At 36.8% G+C, this 22,177-nt stretch overlaps 1 protein-coding gene across 5 annotated transcripts in view; it reads left to right on the top strand.

Moving 5' to 3' along the window:
• Positions 1 to 22,177, top strand: part of Qki (QKI, KH domain containing RNA binding) — a 97,507-nt gene that overhangs the window by 29,131 nt on the left and 46,199 nt on the right. For all 5 annotated transcript variants that reach the window (XR_007835867.1, XM_051206040.1, XM_051206039.1 and 2 more), the window contains exon 3: positions 9,833 to 9,949. Coding sequence is in view for 4 of the 5 variants with exons in the window: in XM_051206040.1 (XP_051061997.1) it covers positions 9,833 to 9,949 (117 nt within the window). In the remaining variant the exon portion in view is untranslated. The remainder of the gene's footprint in view (positions 1 to 9,832; positions 9,950 to 22,177) is intronic.

Below are 22,177 nucleotides of genomic sequence, written 5' to 3'. Positions count from 1 at the left end.
ATTTATGCTGCTGGCTGCTGTCTCAGCAGGTAAGAATACTTGCTACTACTCTTAAGGACCCAGATTAGGTTGTTCCCCCCCCCCCCCCGATCAGGTTGTCAGGTCCCCCTCCCCCAGTTCTCTTTGAGCTCTAGTCATGTACATGGCTTACAGGTATGTATGCAGGCAAAACACTCATATACTTAAAATTAAAAATAAACAAATCTTTAAAAAATTATCAGTGCTCTATTATTTGTGGTTAATGGAGGAGAGAATCATTTTTATTAGGTTCTAAGTTTTTTTATTTATGATTTAATCTAAATAGTACAAATCAACCAATTTGGATTTTAAAAGAAATTAGAGTTTTAAGAGTTTAGGCCTGGGTTTATAGTTCCATGGTAGAGTTTGTGGTAATCTGTTTTATCATTCTAGATTCAGTTTGCATTATAAACCGTCCGTCCGTCCATCCATCCAACCATCCAACAAACCAGTTGTAAAACTACCACTACCACTAGGAAAACTCAAATATAAATCAAACTTTTTGTATCATTTAGTCTAGAAATATTTGTGTGTAGTCTGTGGTAAAGAACTATACAAAAATATATGAAAAGATAATCTTTGTTCTCATGGGATGCTTAAAGATGTGACCAGCTGTGGAAAGTGAGAGCGTGAACTTAGACAGTGATTGTTAAATGAAGAGAAGGGCATGGACTTATTGATAATAAAGAATCTAAAGATCTCTGCCTCTGTTGTGTGAGAGATTAAGAATAAGGGATGGCCTTCAGCAAAATGAGTTACGTGCAGTAATGTAGAATATTGAGCAGGATAGTGTAAAAGACGGTTGTCAGTAAATCATGTACAAGTAAAAATGTTTACTATAAAGATCAGTTCTTTTAATTAATAAACTTTTCTAACAGACTGATGTTTATGTAGCAGAACATTGTCTTCAAGAGCCTTCCTACTCTAGGGTCACAAACACACATTTTGTTTACTAGACTTATCTGTCTTAGGTGACAATTGGACTCACTGTATTTTTTTTTTTAAGTTTACTTTCTCTATTTTAACAAACATCTGCCATAGAAATATGCTGATGAATGGTTCTCATTCATACATAGAAATAATGTGCTTGCAGCAGGAAGATCTGTGAATTCAAAGCTAGCCATGATTATTCAGTGAGACCATCTGCTTTAAAAAACAAAACAAAAAGATGTGGTCCAATGACTAGAAGACTGAAAACATTAGTAAGTTCAGGCACGATCTTCTCAAGTAGTGCATTTATTTTGTAGTATTGTTAGGGAAAAATTATGGAAGTAACAACTTAATTAACTCTGAAAAACTTGAAGAGGAGTTTTAAATGTAAACATATATTAATCATTTAGAATTTCTAAGACTTTTAAAGTTTTCTTACTGACTTTACAAGGGAGACATAATACTGTATTAAGTGTCTGAACTTGATTCAGTCTGGATGTTTTAGGATTTTCTCTATTTAGTAACCTTTTGTTTTAAAGGTAGGCACTACTAAAAATAACCATTTTTCGGTGTTATTTTGAGAATTCAGTAATTCAGTGCATGTCCTTATCCAAAATAGAATTGAGCTCATTGTTTTGAACATAATACTCAGCTTTCTTAACACCTAAAAATTGTTGCATGACATTGCTCTGTCTTCTGTAGGGCTGTATTTAAGAACTTTGTGTGTTTATTTTAAAGTCATGTTTTTGTTATTGTTTGCTTTGTTGTGTATTATGTTCTGAATACCCTATTCTGAATATTAATTTCTTACATATGGATGGCTGGCAGCTGTTGTCTCCTAACATGTGGTTTTGCCTTTTCGTTTTGCTTGATGATGTACATAAGCTGTACTTTCCTTGTTAGTTAGTAAAGCCATTTGTTTCTGCTTTTTGTTGTTTTTTCTTTAAACATATCTAAAGCCACCACCAATGTCAAGTAGCTTACTTATGTTCTACTTCCCTGTTACGTGTGGTATTGTTGCATATGTGTGTCAGGGCCGGTGTACATTGTGTGCACGTGCACGTGCATGTGCAGCGCACAGGTTGAGATGTATCTTCCTTGATTGTTTGCTACCTGTGTAGGCATGGCCTCTCATTTGAACCCAGAGGTCACTGATTTAGCTGGTCTAGCTTGGTAGCTTGCTCAAGGGACCTCCTGTGTACCCTTCCCAAGTGCTGAATTGCAGATGAATTGATAGAAGCCCATCTGCCTTTTTAAATAGGCACCCCAGTCCCCATACATGCTGGGCAAATGCTTTACCCACTGAGCCATCTAGAGATGGTCAAATCCTTTCAAAGAGTTTAAATCTTCTTTGTTTTCAGTTTTACAATTTCAAGTCAAGCATTTAAGTCTTATTTTAACTTAATTTTTGTATGTGGTCTTAAGATGAAGGTCCAGTTTCATTATTCTGAATCTGGAAATCCAAGTTTTATTGGTGTGTACACCCAAATTGGTCTGTGCATTCTCTTTGATCTGCTGTGTGTAGGTAGATTCTTGCCATTCTTGTTAGAGTATTTGACTATTTCTGAGCTTCATTAGTCTTCGTGATTTTAAAAGCAGTCAGTTGTGTATTATTTTAGTTACTTGCCTTTGTATTAGAGTTGATTAGGTAAGTGTGAAGCTGCCCGGGCTTTGTTCTTTTATAAGATTGCTGTACTTTGGGTCTTGAATAGTTCCATACAAGTTTTAAAAGTATTTTTTTTGTTTCTATGAGAAATGCACTTGGGATTTTGTGTAGGGATTTCATTGACTCTAGTTCATGCTGGCTAGTGAACACATTTTTGCCAGTACTAATTAATTACTTGAACTCATTAGTGTGTGGTAGCATTCTTTTTGCTGTTATTATATGTTTAATTGCCTTCTTAATTTTTCTGTGTGTGTTTAATCTGATTTTAAGTATGTGAGTGTTGTGCCTCTATGTGTCTGTGGACCACATCCAGCCTGGTGCTGGTCAGATGAGGATGTGAGATTCCTCCAGAACTGCTGTTAGATGGTTGTGAGCTGCCAAATGGGTTTCTGGGAACTGAACCTTGATCCTCTGGGAGAACAGCAAATGTTCTTAGGCATTGAGCCATTTCTCCCATCCTTTTAATTTTTCTTTTGGTTATTTGTTGTTAATGGATAGATACGAAACTTTTTTTTTTGTATGTAATTTTATATCCTGCAACTTTATTGAATTTGTTTTAAGGTTTTTTTTTGTTTGTTTGTTTTTTCCTCTTTTAAATTGAAATCTTTAAGGTTTCCAAGAGATAGGAGCCATATCCTAAGCAAAAGAGAAATTTTAGCGCCCCCTCCCTCCCAAAGTTAGGCACCTTGAATTGCATTTCCTTGGCTTGATGTGCAGTGGCGCTCCTGAGGTGTTAAGGAGTCGTGAGAATGGCGTCCATGAATTGTCTCTAATCTTAGAAGAGCACACTCCAGCTTTTCACTGTAGAGGCTGATTTTGCCTGGAATCCCTTTCACCTTTGTCGTTTGTTATTAGCTCGTGCTCACGTGTTCCTATCTAGCTTTGGTATAAAGGAAGAACCTGGGATAGTTTGTAGAAGCGTTTGGGACAGATTAGTTTAATTCTTTAGCTATTTGTTACTCATCTTTATCTGGCCATTAGGCCTCCATTTACTGGGAAGTTTTAAATTGCTCTGAAATCTTACTCTTTATCATAATTAGATTACTCTTTGAGTCAGTTTGGTAAGTCTGATGCTTCTTAGGAGTTTAGAGATTTATTTTATCCAGTTTGTTAGTAGGATTATTCATAGTAGTCTTTTTAATTTCTTCTAATTGTTTCTTTCTTCACCTGTCTCCTTTGGAAGTTTGCTGTTGTTTGAGTTCTCTATTTTTGGTTAGTTTAAAGGTTTGTCAAATTTATTTAAGCCTTTGAAAAGTAACTTTTCTTAAATCATCTTTTTAGACCCTATTTCTTTGCCCTTTCTCAGATTTCAGCTGCTTGGGATGTTTTTGAATATTTATGTAGATTTAACTGGGTTGGCTCTTTCAAATCTGAAATATGGTTAAAACATTTTGGATTTTGTGTTTTCAAGTTACGGACACTTTCCCTATTTGTGCTTTTCATTGTCTAAAAACACTGTTTTATTTATTTACTTTTTAAAATTTATGTGATATTGTGTGGACTTAACAGACCTAGATGATGGCCTCAAACTGCGGGGATGACCTGCAAGAGACTTGTAGATCATCATAACCACTTTGATAAGGATGGAAGTGAACAGCTCTTCAGAGGAGGGAGACACCTGTGCTAGAAAGCCAAAGAAAGGGAACCTGTGTTCATTATTGCGGATGGTTGAGAAGAGTCTGACTTTTGTTAGATAGGAAGGAATGACAGGAAAAAAAAAAAAACTTTAGAAGTTCCTGACATTTTGACCAGAATAAGAAGTACTTAGAGGTTTGAATAAAGGAGAAGAGCAAAAATAAAGCTTGAGAAGCATGTAAAGGGAGGCTTTTCTGTCCCACCCAGTTACTTTTAAAATAATCGCTAATAGACTTAATATTAAGTACAAACTGTCTGGCCTCTTCCTCAGGCTTATTACTAACTAGTTCTTACAACTTAAATTAACCCATTTTTATTAATCTAGGTTTTTCCACGTGGCTTTCTGGGGTTACCTATTCTTTAGTACACCTTGTTGCAGTCACTTGCTGACATCTGCCTCTGACTCTGCCTTCCTCCCTGTATGCTCTGTCCTGCCTTTCTATAGGCCAAAGCAGCTTCTGTATTACCTAGCGATAATAATATTCACAGCATTCAGAAGGGTTATCCAGCAGAAGCATGTAGGATCTTTTACAAGGCTTTGTGTGTAAGGGTTTTCGTTTTTGTTTTTTCATCCTCCATATACTGTCGTAGATACTGTCTGCTTGTGGCATAAAACCTTGTATTTTCAATTTTATTTTCTAACCTACGTATTTTGCTCCTAAAAAGGACAAGCACATGTCTTACTCACTTATGGGTGGTTTTTGCATCTTACTGAGTGAAGATTTGCCTTAACTTGACATATCTTAATTCATGTGCCAATTTAAAATCTTGTTTTCAAGTACTTAGCAATTTCTTTTTGTAGTAGCAGTTGGTATGAGTGACTTTTCTTGTAGTTTTGTAAGAAGCATTTTATTGCATACCACTTGTAAATCATGGGACATATAGGATTGGTTTGTTACATGGTTACTATATGTAATGTAAAGTGACCTTCTCTCCAGGAGACCTTGGCTACTTGTCTAGAATTAACATGAATCTATAAGCAGGTTAAACCCCCCCCATTACATCTTGATATATTAGGTATTTTTGGCTAAAAGTTTTAACCTTGGTAAATATTTAACCAAAATAAGTTTTCTTTTGTTGCCTAAATTAGAGATGACCCTATTCTGTTTTATGTAACAAGTACATATACATGCATGCATGCATGCATGCATGCATGCATACATACATACACATACACACATACATACTTTTGACTGAGTAGGCTTAATGCCTACTCTGTTGATTATTTGGTATGATGTAAGGATTAGTAAATACCTCGTTACAATTACGGAATTGGTAGACTTAGGGCTGGGAATATATCCCAGTAGGCAGTGCTTGCCTAGCATTTGTGAGGACTTAGTTTAATTTCCAGCATTGCCAAGATAACTCTTAGAGCCCAGAAGAGTATGTCTGCGTCCCTGTTGGAATTAGATGTAGTTTGGAGCAGCCTGACCTTGGTGCTGAAAACCAGACTCAGGTCCTGAAAGAATTATATTAGCTCTTTACTGCTGAGCCATCTATCCAGACGTTGCCCCCCTCCCCCCCATTAATTACCTCTTGTACAAAATTTAGAGACATGCAGATTTCTGTGAGTTCAGGGCTATGTAGAGAAACCCTGTCTCACCAAAAATCCCCCCCCCCAAAACCCAAAATTTAAAAAGTAACCCAAAATTTTCATGTTCTTTTATAACTTTTTATTTTTAATTTCAGAATTTTAAGCAGAGATTACTGTCCAGTAATTCTTAAAAGTGTTTTTGAGATGCTTTTAAAAGTGCGGTTTTTTTCTGTCATTTATTTTGGTAATATCTTACAAGGAGGTCTCTTGTTTTTAATTGTACTCATTTAAGGAGGTTCTTGTAGTTTTCATAATTTGCATTTTGTCACTGGGAAAAATCCATGATTTGTATTTAAAATGTAGTGAGCAAATTGAATAATATTAGTTAGACATAACTGTTAAACTTTTAAAAATTAACATGCCGCTTGGTAGAACTATAATTGGTGAACAGCAGCTAAGGTCTATATTTAAACAGTAGGGTTAATGAATATCTTTTACTTTTTTCTCTTTTTTTTCCCCCTTCTGTTGGCTTTTCAAGTTGCTCTTAGCTCAGACTCTTTGAAATGGTTTTTCTTTTTTAAAGCATAGTGACATTGTTTTAATTGAATGAAGCTGCAGAACTGGCATGATAAATCAACACAGAACGAGTTTTAATGCAAGGCATAGCACATTAACCTGGAAATTGGTTGCAATAGACAAAGCAACTGCTATGATTAATTTTTGTTTTCATTCTCCGCTTACAGCACTTTAAGAAGGATGACCTTGACAATTCCAATTGCATTAGAACCCTTATGGTATGCGCTTTAGTGTACTTGAACTCTGGTTCATGGGTGCAATAGTAATTGCTTTCTGAGGTTAAGAAAATTTTATCTCACAGACTCAATATTTCTGTTTTATCTGTTTTGCAAACAATTTTTAAAGTAATAGTTGTAAGAATTAGTTTCTTTTTTTCTTTATAGTCTCATGGCTATAGTTGCAGCAGAAAAGGTTTAATATGTCAGAAGGGTAAGGTTTTGTCCTCTCAGTGGACAAATGGTAGGGTAGACCAACTGATTGGATATATGATGCAGGTCAAACATACAAAGTATTACATAACATGCTAAAATGTGTTCATGGGGGCTGGGAAGATGGCTTTGTAAGTAAAATGCTTGTTGTGCAAGTATAAGAGCCTACGTTTAAAACCCCAGAGCCATGTGGAGTTGTGCGAAGACCTCATCTTTAATCCCAATACTTCTGCAGAGAATAGAATAGAATCTTTTGACATTCACAGGCCTTCCAGCTTAAGACTAGGTATCTCTTTGCTGACACTCAAAGCTGTCACCTGCACACTCCCTTGCATGCACTTGTGCGCATGCAAGGGCGCACAATCACAGTTTTTATTTTTATTGACTATATCCTGTGTTGAAAATCAGGTCTGAACAAATGTTGATAATTAGTGTGTGTGTGTACTATATAACTATACACATACATAACCTACACACACACATCTAGAAATTAAACCAAAGATAATGGGGGAATTCTTAATGTCTTTGAAAAAATCATGTATTTTGTAGCATGTGGGAGGCTTGCAATAAAGAAGTATCTGTTTCATTTTTGGAAAACCAGCAGATTAAACCTTAACAGAAAGAAAGGAAAGAAATGAAAAGCTAAGGATAGATATTTAAAGGAAGAATGTATGAAATGAAATGAACCAAAGTGTCAGTTTAATAAGGAAACCCACAAACGGCAGCTTCTGTGAATCTTCGACGGAGCGCCTCTCTGCCTTTGTGATGGCCTTCACTAGGGAACTGTGGTTGTGTCTGCAGTCAGCTTTTGGCCCTTTAGGCGGTCCTTTCCATCACATTGTACTTTCAAAACAATTCAGGGTTATTGTAAATTCTAGAGGTCAACAAATACACATTTATATTGCAAATAAAAAGAATATAATTAGGCATGGAGAGGTATAGATTTTTCTGTTTGTTTTAAACGCTCTACTCCAGTGAGAAAAATTAACAATTGATGTCTTGGAAGACTGGTAGACTAGATAGCCATGAATGAGAAATCCTCATTGTAGGGCTGGGGAGAGATGGCTTCGTGAGTGGGTAGGAAGCAGTACTTGCTGCTCTTCCAGAGAGCTTGGATTTGAGACCCAGCACCCACATAGTGGTTCACAACTCTCTGTAGCTGTTTTGGCCTTTTCCAGGCGCCAGATCTGAACATGGTGTATAGATGTAAATGCAGGCAAATACTCACACATAAAAAAAAAATAAACACTGAGTATTAACAAATACTTAAAAATAAATTTTAGCTTATAAATTTGAATATCTAGGGAAAGAAAGACAACCACAGCACATCAAAATTGATAACACTAAGGCAGTGAATTCTAATTGGTATTTAAGAAAAAAATAGTATTAGTTTCATTATAAGCTCATCCAGAGTTGGAAACATTCCTACATGTTTGGAGGCCTCAATAACCTTAATGTCTTAACTTGAAGTCCTCATTATGAGAGAAGAAAAATCACAGATAAGTTCCGTCCTTGACTGTATTTTTATCTTTAAAATTTTATTCATTTCTATTTTTATGTATATGATTTTTTTTTTTGGTATGCATGTTTATCTGTGTGCCGTATGCACGCCTGGCCCTGGAGAGACCAGAAGAGGGCTTTGCGTCCCAGGGACGGGACCATAGGCAGGTGTGAGCTGCCCTGTGAGTGCTGGGAGTGGAACCCGGTTATGGGACAGCAGCAGTGCTATCTGCTGAATCAGTGCTGTGGCCTTGTGAGTGTGGTTGTTTTCAGATGAGCCAGCAAAATGTTGGGAACACAGACTGAAACTCCCTTAGCCTAGGGCTGGGGATGGGAGGGTAGGAGGGAGAGGGAACCGGGATTGATATGTAAAATAAGAAAAAATATTAGAAACAAAAACCATGTAGGGAAACTGAATCTAGTAGGATATAAAAAGAAAGTGTGCATAATGTTCAAGTTTTGTCTATTTCTGTAATGTTACATTGGTTTAACATTAAAAAGATGAGTTGTAACCTCTGATCTGAAGAAGCATGGGAAGATACTTAGGTTACCTAGAATCCAGAAGTCAGTGAGATATACTCAGTAATGGAAATGGCCTGGAATACTTAAGATATTCTTGAATTCAGTTACACTAGTTACCACATTATGAGGTAGTAAGAATACATAGAGCAATGGGATAGGAAGCACAAAATTCTAACATGTGTACTTGTGTTTACCTTAACGATTTGGTATGTCCTAAGGAGTGAGCGGTTTGACAATTTTGTTGTTGTATGGACATATAACATATACTGCAGACCTGGGCGGTACAAGTTGATCAGCTATGAGATGTGGTAAATTTAAGGTGTGTGAGGCTGATATGTAGTGTTAACAGGATGCTTACAGCAAGCTAGTTGCTACCTGGTGAATAGAGTCATGCCCTCTATAGTTACCATTAATTTTTGTAAATATGAATAATAGAAGTTTCTGTTGAGCGATGCTTAAGTTGTGGTTATACAATTACATTTGTCATTTGTGTTTCATAGAAAATACAGAGTCCATGCCTAAACTTTTAGAAGTATAAGTTAAAAGTGGAAATGAATGGAAGAAAGGCAAATAAGGATCCATAATAAAATCGTTTAAAGAAAAATAATTTTAAAAAGTGTATTCAAGTTGTATACTTAGCACAGAATAGAATCCTAGTTTGAACATTAATGTTCTAGCAGCAATATGGAATCGTCACTTACACAATTGCCTCTGGAGGTAGAATTTTCCTTTTACAAAAGTAAAGACGGGACTCTAACCAAGTATTGTTAAAGGACCAGATTTATTTTTGTAGAGAGGATCACTCTGACCTAAATTATGTGTTGGTGAATAACTCAATAAACTACCTTTGTTTAGCTGGTTATAGTTTGTGTTAATACATGGTGAAATTGCAATTACTTGCATCTCATTTGGCAAGAAATTAATGAGTTCTAGGCTTCGCTTCTCCTTGGTTCATGTTCAGAGTAAGCAAATGTATATGAAACAGCTTTTAGCAGTGGAATAATATACTGTCTTTTCCCACAGTTTAATTTTGTTGGGAGAATCCTTGGACCCAGAGGACTTACCGCTAAACAACTTGAAGCAGAAACAGGATGTAAAATAATGGTCCGAGGCAAAGGCTCAATGAGGGATAAAAAGAAGGTAAGTCTTTGATAAAGGGGCGTGTCTTCCAGCATTCTTGCTCCTTAATAATCAAGTTTCATGTCTCATAGACATTGAGTATGATGCTCACATTGAGAACTTTGAAATTATTTTAAGACATTATGCCTGTCTCCTTGTTACCATTTTAATTCAAGTACTGAAGTGTTTAAGTTTCTGCTACTCTATGTAGCATGATAGCCTGCTTTGCTGCTTATAATTTAGAAACTGCCAAGAAGAATTTGACTTATGTGTTTATGTAAAAATACGCAACTAAAAGCTTGAAAAACAAAACGAAACTGAAATGGCATTTTGTTGTTGTGACTTGTGCCAGAGTTACATCAGTCGCCACGTCTTTAAGTTTTAGATGGGGTCTCACGTCCCAGCCCCCTGCACCTTCACACTTGTTACCTAACCTCACTTGTGTAGATGGCTGGGGTTGCAGGTGTGGCACCGTGCTCAGCTCCGAAAGCCGGAACGGGACTGGCCACATGGGTGTCTGCCTTCTATTTTTAACACTACTACCTCTTCTGTTACTTTGTGTGAGATCCAGAGAGGGAGGGGAGGAGGGAAAGGAGGGAGAGAGAACTGTTAGGGATTGTTTTGAATCATTTGATGCTGATCTATTTGCTTTAAATATTGTTGTTAGGGAGATTTTATTTGCCTAGTTCCTTTTATCCAGGATATTATGAGGTAGAATGTTAAAATTTCTGTAGGAATTAAAAAGAAACAAAAATGTGATTTTTAAATACTGTGAGTGCTGTTACTATTGGCTAAAACTGTTATTCTCATATTTGTGGTTGTGAGCCTAGCTTTAACAGTTGAGCCATCTCTCAACTTGTTCAAAAGGGTGATTTTATTTTATTTTGTTTTGTTTTGCTTTTAACTTAAATTTGAAACAAGGTTGTTTTACATGTCAATCCCAGTTCCCTCACCCTCCCATCCTCCCTATCACCCCTGCCAAACCCCATTCCATCCCTTTTTTGCTCTCCAGGGAGGGTGAGGCCTTCCATGCAGAGTCTTCAAAGTCTGTCACATCATTTGGGGCAGGGTCTAGGCCCTCCCCCCATGTGTCTAGGCTTAGAAAGTATCATCAATGTGTGATGGGCTCCCAAAGTCCATTCCTATACTAGGGATACATACTGATCCATTACTATAGGCTGGTGAAGATGATTATGCAACAAAAGAAAATTCTACAATTATTTTACTTTTGTAAATGATAGCATTTCCTGTTGTCTGTCTGGTCACGTTTGAGTGTTCCATATCATTGTAGGAATGTTGGGAGTTTCTAATTCTTAACCTTAATGGTGGAAACTGTTCCCACATTTTATTTTATTTTATTGTTTTTTAGATATGAAACCTTTAAGATTATACATGTTATATATGTGTGCATGGTACATCACATGTAAAGTGTGTTTTTCTCATATATATTATACATGTGTAGACAACAATAGTAAAATAAATAAAAACACCTGAAAATGAGCTTAGCTGCAAAATGCATTTTGAATGTTTCTAAAAATGCTATAGATGAATCTACTAACTTGAATGCCTTCTTACGTGAATTATGTGTGAAATTAATGGATACATTTTTTTATCATCATAATGTTTTCATAATCCTAGTTGTGTGGCATATTTGATTATCTCATTGTTTATGGTGCAATAATTCTGTAATTTTTTGTGTGTATATTGTGTGCATGTGTGTATGCATGCATTTGCTCAAATGTGTGGATACATGTATATGTCCACTTGTGTGTATCTCTGGTTGAATGTGTTTGTGGTAACAGCATTGTTAGAAAATCTTTTGTAACTGAAAAACAGCTATTTTATGTAATGTCTTCTGATTTAATTCTGCGTTTTTCGCAATGGCTCTGTTCTCAGTATTTGACACACATTTGTTTCAAATAATCTGGGTTTTATTATATACATTTTGTAGCTGAGGAAACTTCTGTCAGGGAGGTTGAATGATTGGCCAGAGTCGACATTCCAAAAAAGTGGGAGTCAGACCTTGAATCGAAGCCGTACTGTGTTGTTTGATGTGCCACCTTTTAACTGGAAGCTGTTTCCAACAGCAACAGCTGCAGAAATACTGCAACATTTGAATTTAAGAAGCTAATGTAACCCATTTTATTTCATGCTTCCTTATTATTGCATGGGTTTAAATGTTTAACTTTTGTTTGACTTCTTAAGGCTGAGAAGAAAACAAGTTATTTTTTTATACTCGAAACCCTCGAGGACCCCTGATATTAATCAGCAGTAAGGTCTCTTAGGAGCAATTTAAATTTACTCTTATATAATTTGCTTCAACCTGAGCACTATCTAGAGATTATATCAGATCACAGAAGTCATAAGAAGTGAACTGCACTGCAGAAGCAAACACAGCCCCATCTGTGGTCCCCGTTCAGCTCTAAGGCCATTTTCTAGTCCCTCTCTAATTTGCTGGAGAATTCTACCTAGAATAATATTTAGGTTTGTCAGTTTGCTGTTAGAGGATACTTAAGGGATACAGATGAATGCCTAGAATAAGTCATGGGTAAGGTAGAGTTCCCATGGGATCTTCTGGGAGGGACACCTTCCAGGCTTTTCTGGTTGTTGAGATGCATAAGAATTCTCATTTTTATGAAGCGTCTTTGGGTAATTGGTGGTAAAGTTATCCTTTATTCCTTTCTCTCTCCTTCCTTCCTTCCTTCCTTCCTTCCTTCCTTCCTTCCTTCCTTCCTTCCTACTACCTACCTACCTACCTACCTACCTACCTGAAAGTGTCAACCTTTTCAGTTAAAATGATGTTGATTTTCCTGGCAACCCACTCACATTCTAGAACTGGCCCATAACCTTTAGTCATCTATTACCCCATTAGTATACAGAGCCTAAATGAGAGCTCTGTTGCCAAAAAATGAAGAACAGATATACTCATGAGTCATACTATCATACAGATTATTTCTCATCAGAAATCTTCTAATGGTGGATTTGAAAATTGGAATATGAGATATGTACTAGAGATAGGACCCTAATCTAAACATGAAATTCGCCTGTTTTGTATTACCTTTCTTTTACAACGTGAAGGTAGTTGTGTACAGCTTTGTGTTGTTCACTTACTTTGTGACTACAACCTGTCACATGATTATGACACATAAATAAATACTCAGGAATATTTTAGGTATTTTGGAGTACTTGATAATAATTTCTAATTCTTCCTCAAGGACTTAATCTTAGGTTTTCTAATAGAAAACTGTTTTTGAACAGAGTTCAGGTACTAGAAAAAGCAGTTTAGGGAGAGAAAGTAATAGAACAGAATTGTGATTTGTACATAGCTATTTGCTAATTTTCCTAATTAAATTTACTTGTTTTGCATCCTGACTGCAGTTTCTTCTCTCTCCTCGCCTTTCACTCCCCCCTAACTTCTCTGCTGTGCCCTCCCCCTCCCCATCTCTGTTCCAAAAGGGGCAGCCTCCCATGGGTATCAACAAAGCAGAGCATATCAAGTTGCAGTATATATTAAGGATGGGCAAGGCAACTCAATGTGAAGAATAGGTTCCCAAAAGCCAGACAAGATGTTAGGGACAGACAGCTCCTACTCCCACTGTTAGGAGCCCATAAGTAGATCAAGCCATACACTGTCACATATGTGGAGGGCCTCTGCCAGTCTCATGCAGTGTTGGTTGAGACTCTGTGAACATCTGAGTCCAGGTTGGTTGATCCTGTGGGTTTTCTTGCAATGTCCTGACCACTCTTGCTCATAAACTCCTTCCTCCCTCTCTTCAGCAGTTTTCCCCGAGCTCAGCCTAATGTTTGGCTTTGGATCTCTACCTCAGTTACTGAGTGAAGCTTCTCTGATGACTTTTGGGGTAACCGATGCTAGAGCATCCTATGGGCACTTAATGTATCATTTTTGTGGGATGATAGCCATTATAGTGGCAAAGGAAGCCTACCAATCTACACATCTATGGGCTTTTCCCTGTCCTAAACAGGAGGGAACAAAGTATCCAAGCCTGCGAATTCCTGCCTCACACCTCCTCATTCTATTTAGTCAAATCCTCCCACAGTTGACATTTTTTAGAGTTGAAGAAGCTAGATCAGTCAAATCTGTCTGCAAGTTTGCAGGCTCAGCAGTTTTAGTTAGAATCCTGCTTGATATGAAGGAGGATGTATGTAGGGGTCTACCTGTCATTCCAGGATAGCACCAGCCCATATCATTCATTGTCTGCAATACCTTGATTGAGGCTATGTATCAGCTTTAAGAGCTAATGAGTGGCATTGTCCCTGTCTCTCAGGTTTAAAGGTGCAGTAACACATTCATTCCCTTGTTTCAGACAAAAGTCTGCTGAATGGAAGCCTGCTTACCTATCTCCTTGGGTGAATTCACCTGCACCATTTGAGCTTTCAACTGAAAAACCATACACAACTAATAGATAAAAGCTTTGATTTTTAAAGTTAACCTTGTTTTGTTTTTATAGCTGTGCCCCTTTTAACTGTTTAAGGGTGTACAGTATTTTGTGACTATTATTTATAAAATGTTACAGCTAAGTATTTTTTAATAGAATATAGGTGGAATTTTGTCTTGAAGTATTTAATAGAATGTTTTATAAGATCGTTTCTAAGATAGCATTCTTAAATGGTTGTGTACATTTCAAATGTAATAATTTTCTTACATTAGCAAGTTATTAGAGTCATTAACCAAGTTTTCTGGATTTTATCTAATTTATTTTGTCAGGAAAGTCCATTGTGCGATGAGATGTCACAATGGGTACTAATCTGTTTTTAAGCCTGGCAACCTTAGTGTTTCCTCTGGGACTCACATGGTTTAAGGGAGAGACTTCTTACAAGGCATGTTCTGACCTCCATACATGGGCATATTCACACTCATAAACAAACACTAAATATAATTAAAAATTAAAAACCAAGATCATTATTCTAGAAACTACTTCTGACAGTTTGAGGATGTTTTCTAGGTTGTTCAAATAATTGTTCATAAGTACCCATGATTTATAGAAAAAGTGGGTCATGCTAATCCACAATTTTAGCTTTCTTCTGCAATATTATGTTGCATCCTTTTTTTTTTTTTTTTTTTAAACCTGCCACTTGAGTTATGCCAAGAGATAGGAAGGTGTACTCAAGTAGAATTCCTAACTAAATTTCCTCCATTTTTAGGAATGAAAAGGTTGAGGGCTTTTAATTTTTTTGTTTTTATGGAGGGTTGCTGTTTTCTCATTATTTTGAAAGAGATAAATTAGTTTTGTGGTTGGTATAACACTTCCATTTGTTGTGAAGAATTCCTATGGATTTTGCTAGTTACATTTTCATGACGGATTAACATTTGTCTCTTGTCTCAATGCTATTAACAGCTAGTGGCACAGTTTTCTAACCCAGATATAGTACCAAAGAACTTGTTTTATTGATTTTGTTGAATACTCTGTTCTTAGTAAATAATACCTTAATTGCAGTTATGATTTATTTATCTCTTAAGCATCTTTTCATGGGGGGGGCAGCAGGATAAATTGGACTGTTATTTGCTCATCAGTCACCACCGCCTCTTTTCAGGAGGGTTTTTCCTTGTCCCCTTTTCTATTCCTCCCCGCAGTATGTTAGGTTATTCAAGGAGCAAATTCTAAGACATACGGTTTCAATTTAAATATTTTTGTTAGGAGGTTCTAAAATAGCAATAATAATAATAATAATAATAATAATAATAATAATTTTTCTTTATATCACCAAATGTGTAGTCTATATTCATAGTTCTTTTCATGTCCTATAAATGTTCTTTTAAAAAATGATTCTTTAAATTATATTCAGCCACACCCCTTTAATCCCAGCATTATTTAGGCAGAGTCGGGCAGATCTCTGTCAGTTCAAATTTTGCCTGGTCTACACAGTGAGATCCTACCTTACACAAAACAGAACAGAACTACCCACAACCCATAAATTACATCATGTCTAGTGTCATCTCCTTTGTGATGGATTTATTGAGCGCTTAAACCAGTGGTCCTCAGCCTGTGTGGGTCAGGACCTCTTACATCCCCAAAATATTTACACTGCGTTTCATCGTAGTAGCAGATCGACAGTTATGAAGCAACAGTGAAGATTTTGTGGCTGGGAGTCAGACAGCATGAGGGCTGTAGTAAAGGGCTGAGCGTTGGCAAGGCTGGGAACCGGTGTCCTAAGCCAGTCAGCTCCCTTGTCCCTCCCTGCTGCCTGTTTATAAGGCCACAGACAGGGTTAGTGATCTGAAACAAACCTCTGCTTAGCTGAGGTGCTGGGGAATGCACCCAAGGTGTCTGCTAGTCTGGCGTGTGTAAAAATCACCACATTTCCTTGGCTATTATCAATTGAAAATTGTCTCCTTCAGCATATGAATGGGGAAGCAAATAGTTATACACAGATGCACTGGAATCAAAGCTTTAACTGTTTGTTTGGGTAACGGATAACCAGCATTGAGTTAAGGTAATCTATACTATACTTGAATGTGAGGTGTTTTTTTTTTTTTTTTTTTTTTTTAAGCAAAGGTGAGTTTATAAAGAAGTGTTTTAAATCCAGCTTTAAACACAGACTCTTAAAAAGGTGAGGAAGTGGTGATGCCTTTCCTCTGAGTGACAGGAATTGTGGGGAAGGGACGGACAGAAGGCAGGAACTGGACCTTCATGTGAGGACTATGATTTGTTGTGAGAATTCTGTGGCTGGTTACATTTTACATTGCTGTCACCTGGATTTCCTGGATGTTTGTATTGAGAAAAGTTTAGTCAGTAAGAGCTTTACCCATCTTTATTTCGGTTCTTGAAAGACTGTCTCTTAGTGTCATGGTAGATTTCAAGTCTGATTTCTCCTTGATGGAGAAATCACTGATTTTCTTTCTTTCTTTATTTTTTAAAATTGTTTCAAAACAGGTCCGGTTTCTTATTTAGGATGGTAGAGTTTTTATGTTAAGTCTGAAGAAATGCTCAGTTCTGTTCTATATCCACTAGCTCTTAAATAGAGAACCAGGTCCCAGAGATGCTCTAAAGGTGAAGTGCGAGGCTGGCTTTTCTTTTCATTATCATTGCGAACGCATTTTAACAGTTGTGATGTGTTTTAGTTCATTGTAAACTCCCTCCCCCCCATGTAAAGTGACGATGCATTTGTCCCTTGGTAAGATAAAACAATCTTAGTATCAGGATAAACACTACTGTCAGTGATGTAGGCAATGAAAGCAATTTACCCTGCTATTCTTTTTCGGATATGTTCCACTGTACATATAAAATACTCAGGGTAGTAATAGAGCCACCATATATGTCCATGGGAAATTCATTTGCTGTACTTGATTTGGTGATGTAGGAACTGCTTAAACTACTGTTTTGATTTATGCTTTATAATATTTGTGTGCTTGCATGATGAAATTTGTGTGGTTGGGAAATTTTCAGAGAATATTTGCTTTTATCTGCACTTTGCTTATTCTGTCCCTTACCATTGGGTGGAGTTTTGCATTTTAATGTTTCCTTTAACTTTATCTTGTGAACAGCCTTTATTAGTGTGTGTGTGTGTGTGTGTGTGTGTGTGTGTGTGTGTGTGTGAGTGATGGGTAGGTAGTGGTGTTGAGTGTGTGTGTGCTTGTGTGCATGAGTGTGCACGTGTGTGTGTGTGATGGGTAGTGGTGTTGAGTGTGTACCATGGTGCTCATGTGGTGGTCAGAGAACACTTTCTTGGTCTTTCTCTCCTCCTGCCCTGTGAGGCCTCGATTGGCCCCGAGTCAGCAGGCTTGGCAGCGGATGCTTGTGCCCACTGAGCCACCCCGCTAGCCTAGTGCTTCCCGCCTCCTTTCTCACCATCTATCCCCTCTTCCTCGCCCTCCACACAGCAGTGCAACTCTTGCATTTCCTCACTGGTTCCATAGATCACAGCACACTGAACATTTTCCTGCTGCTTTATTACCGTTTTTAACTTAATACCGTAATAGTAACACATATAGATAGTGTTTCTTGTAAACTGCATCATAATCACTTGTGGTACATGATACTCTTCTAACTGCTGTTGTATGTACACATAATTTTGTATTGAGTATCTTTTATGTTTGTGTTTACATGTAGTTACCAATTTATATTTGGGATTGAATTATTGCATCTTTTGCTAATTTCTGAATTTCATCACCAACAGAATTAAACTTCTGTGTATTATGTAGGGGACTAAGCATCTTTTACAGGCATTGGGGGGAACTAATTAAATGTATCTATGCCTTAGACTGGGTGTTAAGTTTTGACTTTTTCAGAGAATCCTTAGTTGAAAAAGGTGTACCTTTTAAGGAAGGTTTTTCTATCTGTTTTATGTTCTTGCCTTACCATCACACCACAGATCCACCTTACAGTCATTCCTTTTTTTTTTTTTTTTTTTTTTTTTTAATAAGAATGTTTTGTACCTCATTGTTATATGGCCCTGTGTGTGAAATAAACCTTTTCTTTGTCAAGTTTCTTTTGGTCCTTTGGTTTTGGTCGGTTGGGGATATGATGTCCTGATGAACTATGAAAGTGGTTAGCTTCTAAAGAAGAAAGAAACCTCCTGTGTTGTTTACCTTTAAATCCCTGCAGTAGGTAACTGATAGGTGTGACTTGAGGGTGGAAGACTGTTCTGTGTCGCTCTTGGTTCAGGGGATGTATGTAGGCTTATCGCGGCATCTGTTTTGGAAAGTGCCTGGTATGGCTTGCTTCTCTCATTTCAGCCAATGAGGGAGAGAGCTAGGGTGAAAGCGTGGCCGGAACACACCTCAATATTTGTTCTTCTCACTGTCTATGACAAAAGACCACACTAAAAAAAAGCTCGCTGCAGACAATCTCTGTTAAATGTTATAAAATTAGCTATCAGAGAAATGTACTTGTTAAGGCAGTTTAACATTATTTGAAACTTTTCAACAAAAGAAATTAGTCGGAATGCTGTCAAGCTTTTGTAGACATGCTTGACTTACTTGTTTGCATTCCAGTCCGCAGTGTAGCTTGTGGCATCTTCTCTTGGTTGTTTGAAGACTGTCAGCTAGCTCCAGTGGTGTACGTTCACTGCGTTTGGTATGGAGTGTGTTTGAAGAGTAGAAAATAACTTTAGAACATGACTGGGTTATTTAGCTCCATTTCTCTTTACATGTTTACTGTGAACGCAGGGATTTGGAGAATTACAAATAATTTTATTTTGATGTACAACCATTATAATTGTGAGATAGTTTTTAAGGGGTGGAAAGATGGACTCTAGAATTACTTTTGTTTATTAAAATGAAATCACATTTTTAAGTAACCTGTAAAACTTAATTACTCTGTCATAGATCTAATCTCAGGGTAAGTTAATTGTCCATGTCTAATGAAATCAGACCTGAGTTTCTGTAAAGGGAGACTAGATACTCTTAATGAGTCTTTAAAAATTAAGTCTTGATTGGATCACAGTATGTTTAGTTATGGAATATTTGAGTACCTTGTAGTTTGGTAATATATGGCACATGGCACATATTCTTTCTAGAAGTTTCAGATCAATGGTGATAGAATTGATAGGAAAATGCCATTTTGCTGTATTGGTTGATTTTCCTTTCCATAATCCTGTAATGAAGAACTTCAGTTAAAAAACGTCTTTAGCCATGTTAACAGCAAATTATTGGGCTATTTCACGAGTCTAATGAGCCACTCTATTCTATCCCAGTAGGTTTTTTTTTTCTTTTAATTTAGTCCTTCAGCTATGAAATACTGCTATTACAATTTTTGTTGCTCTTTAATTTTAAAGTGTTTTGATTTTATACCACTTAGTTGCAATAAAATCAGCTATCAGAGAAATGGACTTCTTGAGAGAAACAAATTATTTTTGTTTTAAAAGTGTTTTGTTTATTTATTTATTTTGGGGGTGGGTATTGAACCTATGGTCTTTTGCATACTAAACGTGTGTTAGAGCTAGGATAATATCACTGCCTATCCTTTACAGCAACTAAAATGCCAACTCTCAAGACAACGTAATGATTGTTAGTAATGATTTATCTTTGAAACTAATAGAATTAATTTCTGACTGGTACTGTCTGCCCATCTAAGTTGTGATATCCCTGTATATAATAGTAAGAAATACATGAGTAATCAAAGTTGTCTTAAGGCATAATGTGGCCAACTCTTACTAGCAATGCCTCATTCAAAAACTAAGATTTGAGTGGCATCACATTTAAAAGAAGTTACAAGTAGGAAAAACAGCTAAGTTTATGTCTTTTAAAACAATAACTTTAAAAGTTTTATATAGGTTTTCATGTTTAATATTAATGAGAAAACACCCTGTTTGGGACTCAGGTTTTAAAATCCTAATCTTCCCTTAGTAGAGTTAATCATTGTTTATGTACTTTCTTTTTTGCTTGAGAATATTAAATTGATATCCATTCAAAATTAATCTGAACACTGGGCTGGGGAAGCAGAAGAGGGCAGATCTCTGAGTTGAAGAACACCTGCCCTGTCTACATAGCCAACCAGGATTTCAAATAGCAATCCTCTTTCAGCAGAGATGGAAAATAAAGGAGCCTTGGTGAAATTAAAAAGATACTTAGTGAAGGGATGTTTTCTGCTGCTCTAAAAGTATAACTTAATGTTTTCCTTTATCCTCACTTAAAATTTAAAGTGAATACTCATAGATAGGTGTCAGAGTTGAAGTTACAGTGGGCACTCGAGAGATGGAACCATTGCAGAGCACATAATACTCTACTTGCAAGGACTAGAGTTTGGTTCCCAGCACCAAAGCAGGCGGCTCACAATTGCATGCAACGACAGCTCCAGCTCCCTAAAGCCAATTCTGGATTCTGGGAGCATATGCACTCACATGTGCATAGATAGGCACACATTTAAAATAAAATACATTTTTAAAGGACTAGTACAGTGAATTTCTGTGCTCCTTTAATATAGGTTTGGTGGGATCTTTTTTTTTTTTTCCTTAAACATTTTGTTTGGGGGGGGCAATCATTATTTGCAATATTTTCTATTTGTAATTTTGCCAACATGCTAAAAACTTTTTTTGCAACTCAAAAGTGACTTTTTATGGCACTTGCCTTCAGTCATGGAAATACGCATATTGACGGAAAGGAACCATCTAGATGCTTTCCCCACTTGAGATAGAATAGGACAAGACATTGCTGTTCTGCTTTAATGCTCACAACAAACACTGTCCTCCTCACACTCTATTTATATTTAGTCCTGCATGCTTCACACTTTCATTCTTTCTGTTGGTGACCTTCTCAGGGATTCCATAAGTGTGGTGCCTTGGGGCTTGTCTAGTAATGTTCTTGAGAGCAGAAGGCTATGTTTTCTTACAGACTTGTCATTGCATTGGAGAAGCTTAGTGTGGATACACTTGTTGGCTGTTGTTTAGTGTTAATGAAATCAAGAGCTGATAGTAAAAACCAGGTTTCTTTAAACTGAAACATTTGTAAAACTTGGTTATGTATTGATTTGTTAATAAAAATGTCACTAGTTATTCATGTTTTTGTGGGAGCCTAACACCGTTTCTTTTTTTTTCCTAAGAGAAGGGGTTTAGCGTTCAGTGTTTGTGATGGTTTTAGTACATACCGTGAGAACTGACTTTTACACTCCTCCCCCACCCCCACGTGTACAAGCTACAGACACTATGATTCTTTGTCCCTAGAATAGAGAACATTTCTTTAAAACAAGGCTTTTTTATTTTTATTTATTTATTTATTTTTTAAAATATAGTTAGTTACCTTAGTTCTTGAGAGATAGTTCAGCAGTTAACACTTGCTGATCTTGCCACGGACCTGACTTCAGTTCCCAGTGTTCACTTTGGGTAGCTCACAACTTCTTATAACTCCAGGCTGTCTGATGCCCTTTGCTGGACTCTGCAGATAGATGTCAGTACTCTTGTGTACAGAACCATGCACGTACATACATGGGTTAGTAAAGATGGTTGCCATATTTGTTCACTATAGCATAACACTAACTTTTCTCTTTTAAATTATTTTGTTGTTGCTGTTGTTTTCTTGAGACAGGTTTCTCTGTGTATTCCTGTGTGTCCTGGAGACCAGGCTGGCCTTGAACTCAGATCTGTCCTCCTCTGCCTCCTGAGTACTTGGCCTTAGAGTCTCATGTCACCAATGCCTGGACCCTTTTAAATTTATAACCTTGGACATTTCCAACAGATACCTGTCTAATGGTTTCATGATTTGGTTAATGACTTGTACCCATTTTTATTTTTAAATGCTTCTGTAATTCCATTACACTTCATAGTTAATGGTGAATTGTTTCTGATAGGCAAAGA

Source organism: Phodopus roborovskii, unplaced genomic scaffold, assembly GCF_943737965.1.
Source record: "Phodopus roborovskii unplaced genomic scaffold, PHOROB, whole genome shotgun sequence".
Lineage (NCBI taxonomy): Eukaryota > Metazoa > Chordata > Mammalia > Rodentia > Cricetidae > Phodopus > Phodopus roborovskii.
The sequence above is the reverse complement of the archived record's forward strand: the minus strand, read 5'-3'. Positions and strand labels throughout refer to the sequence as shown.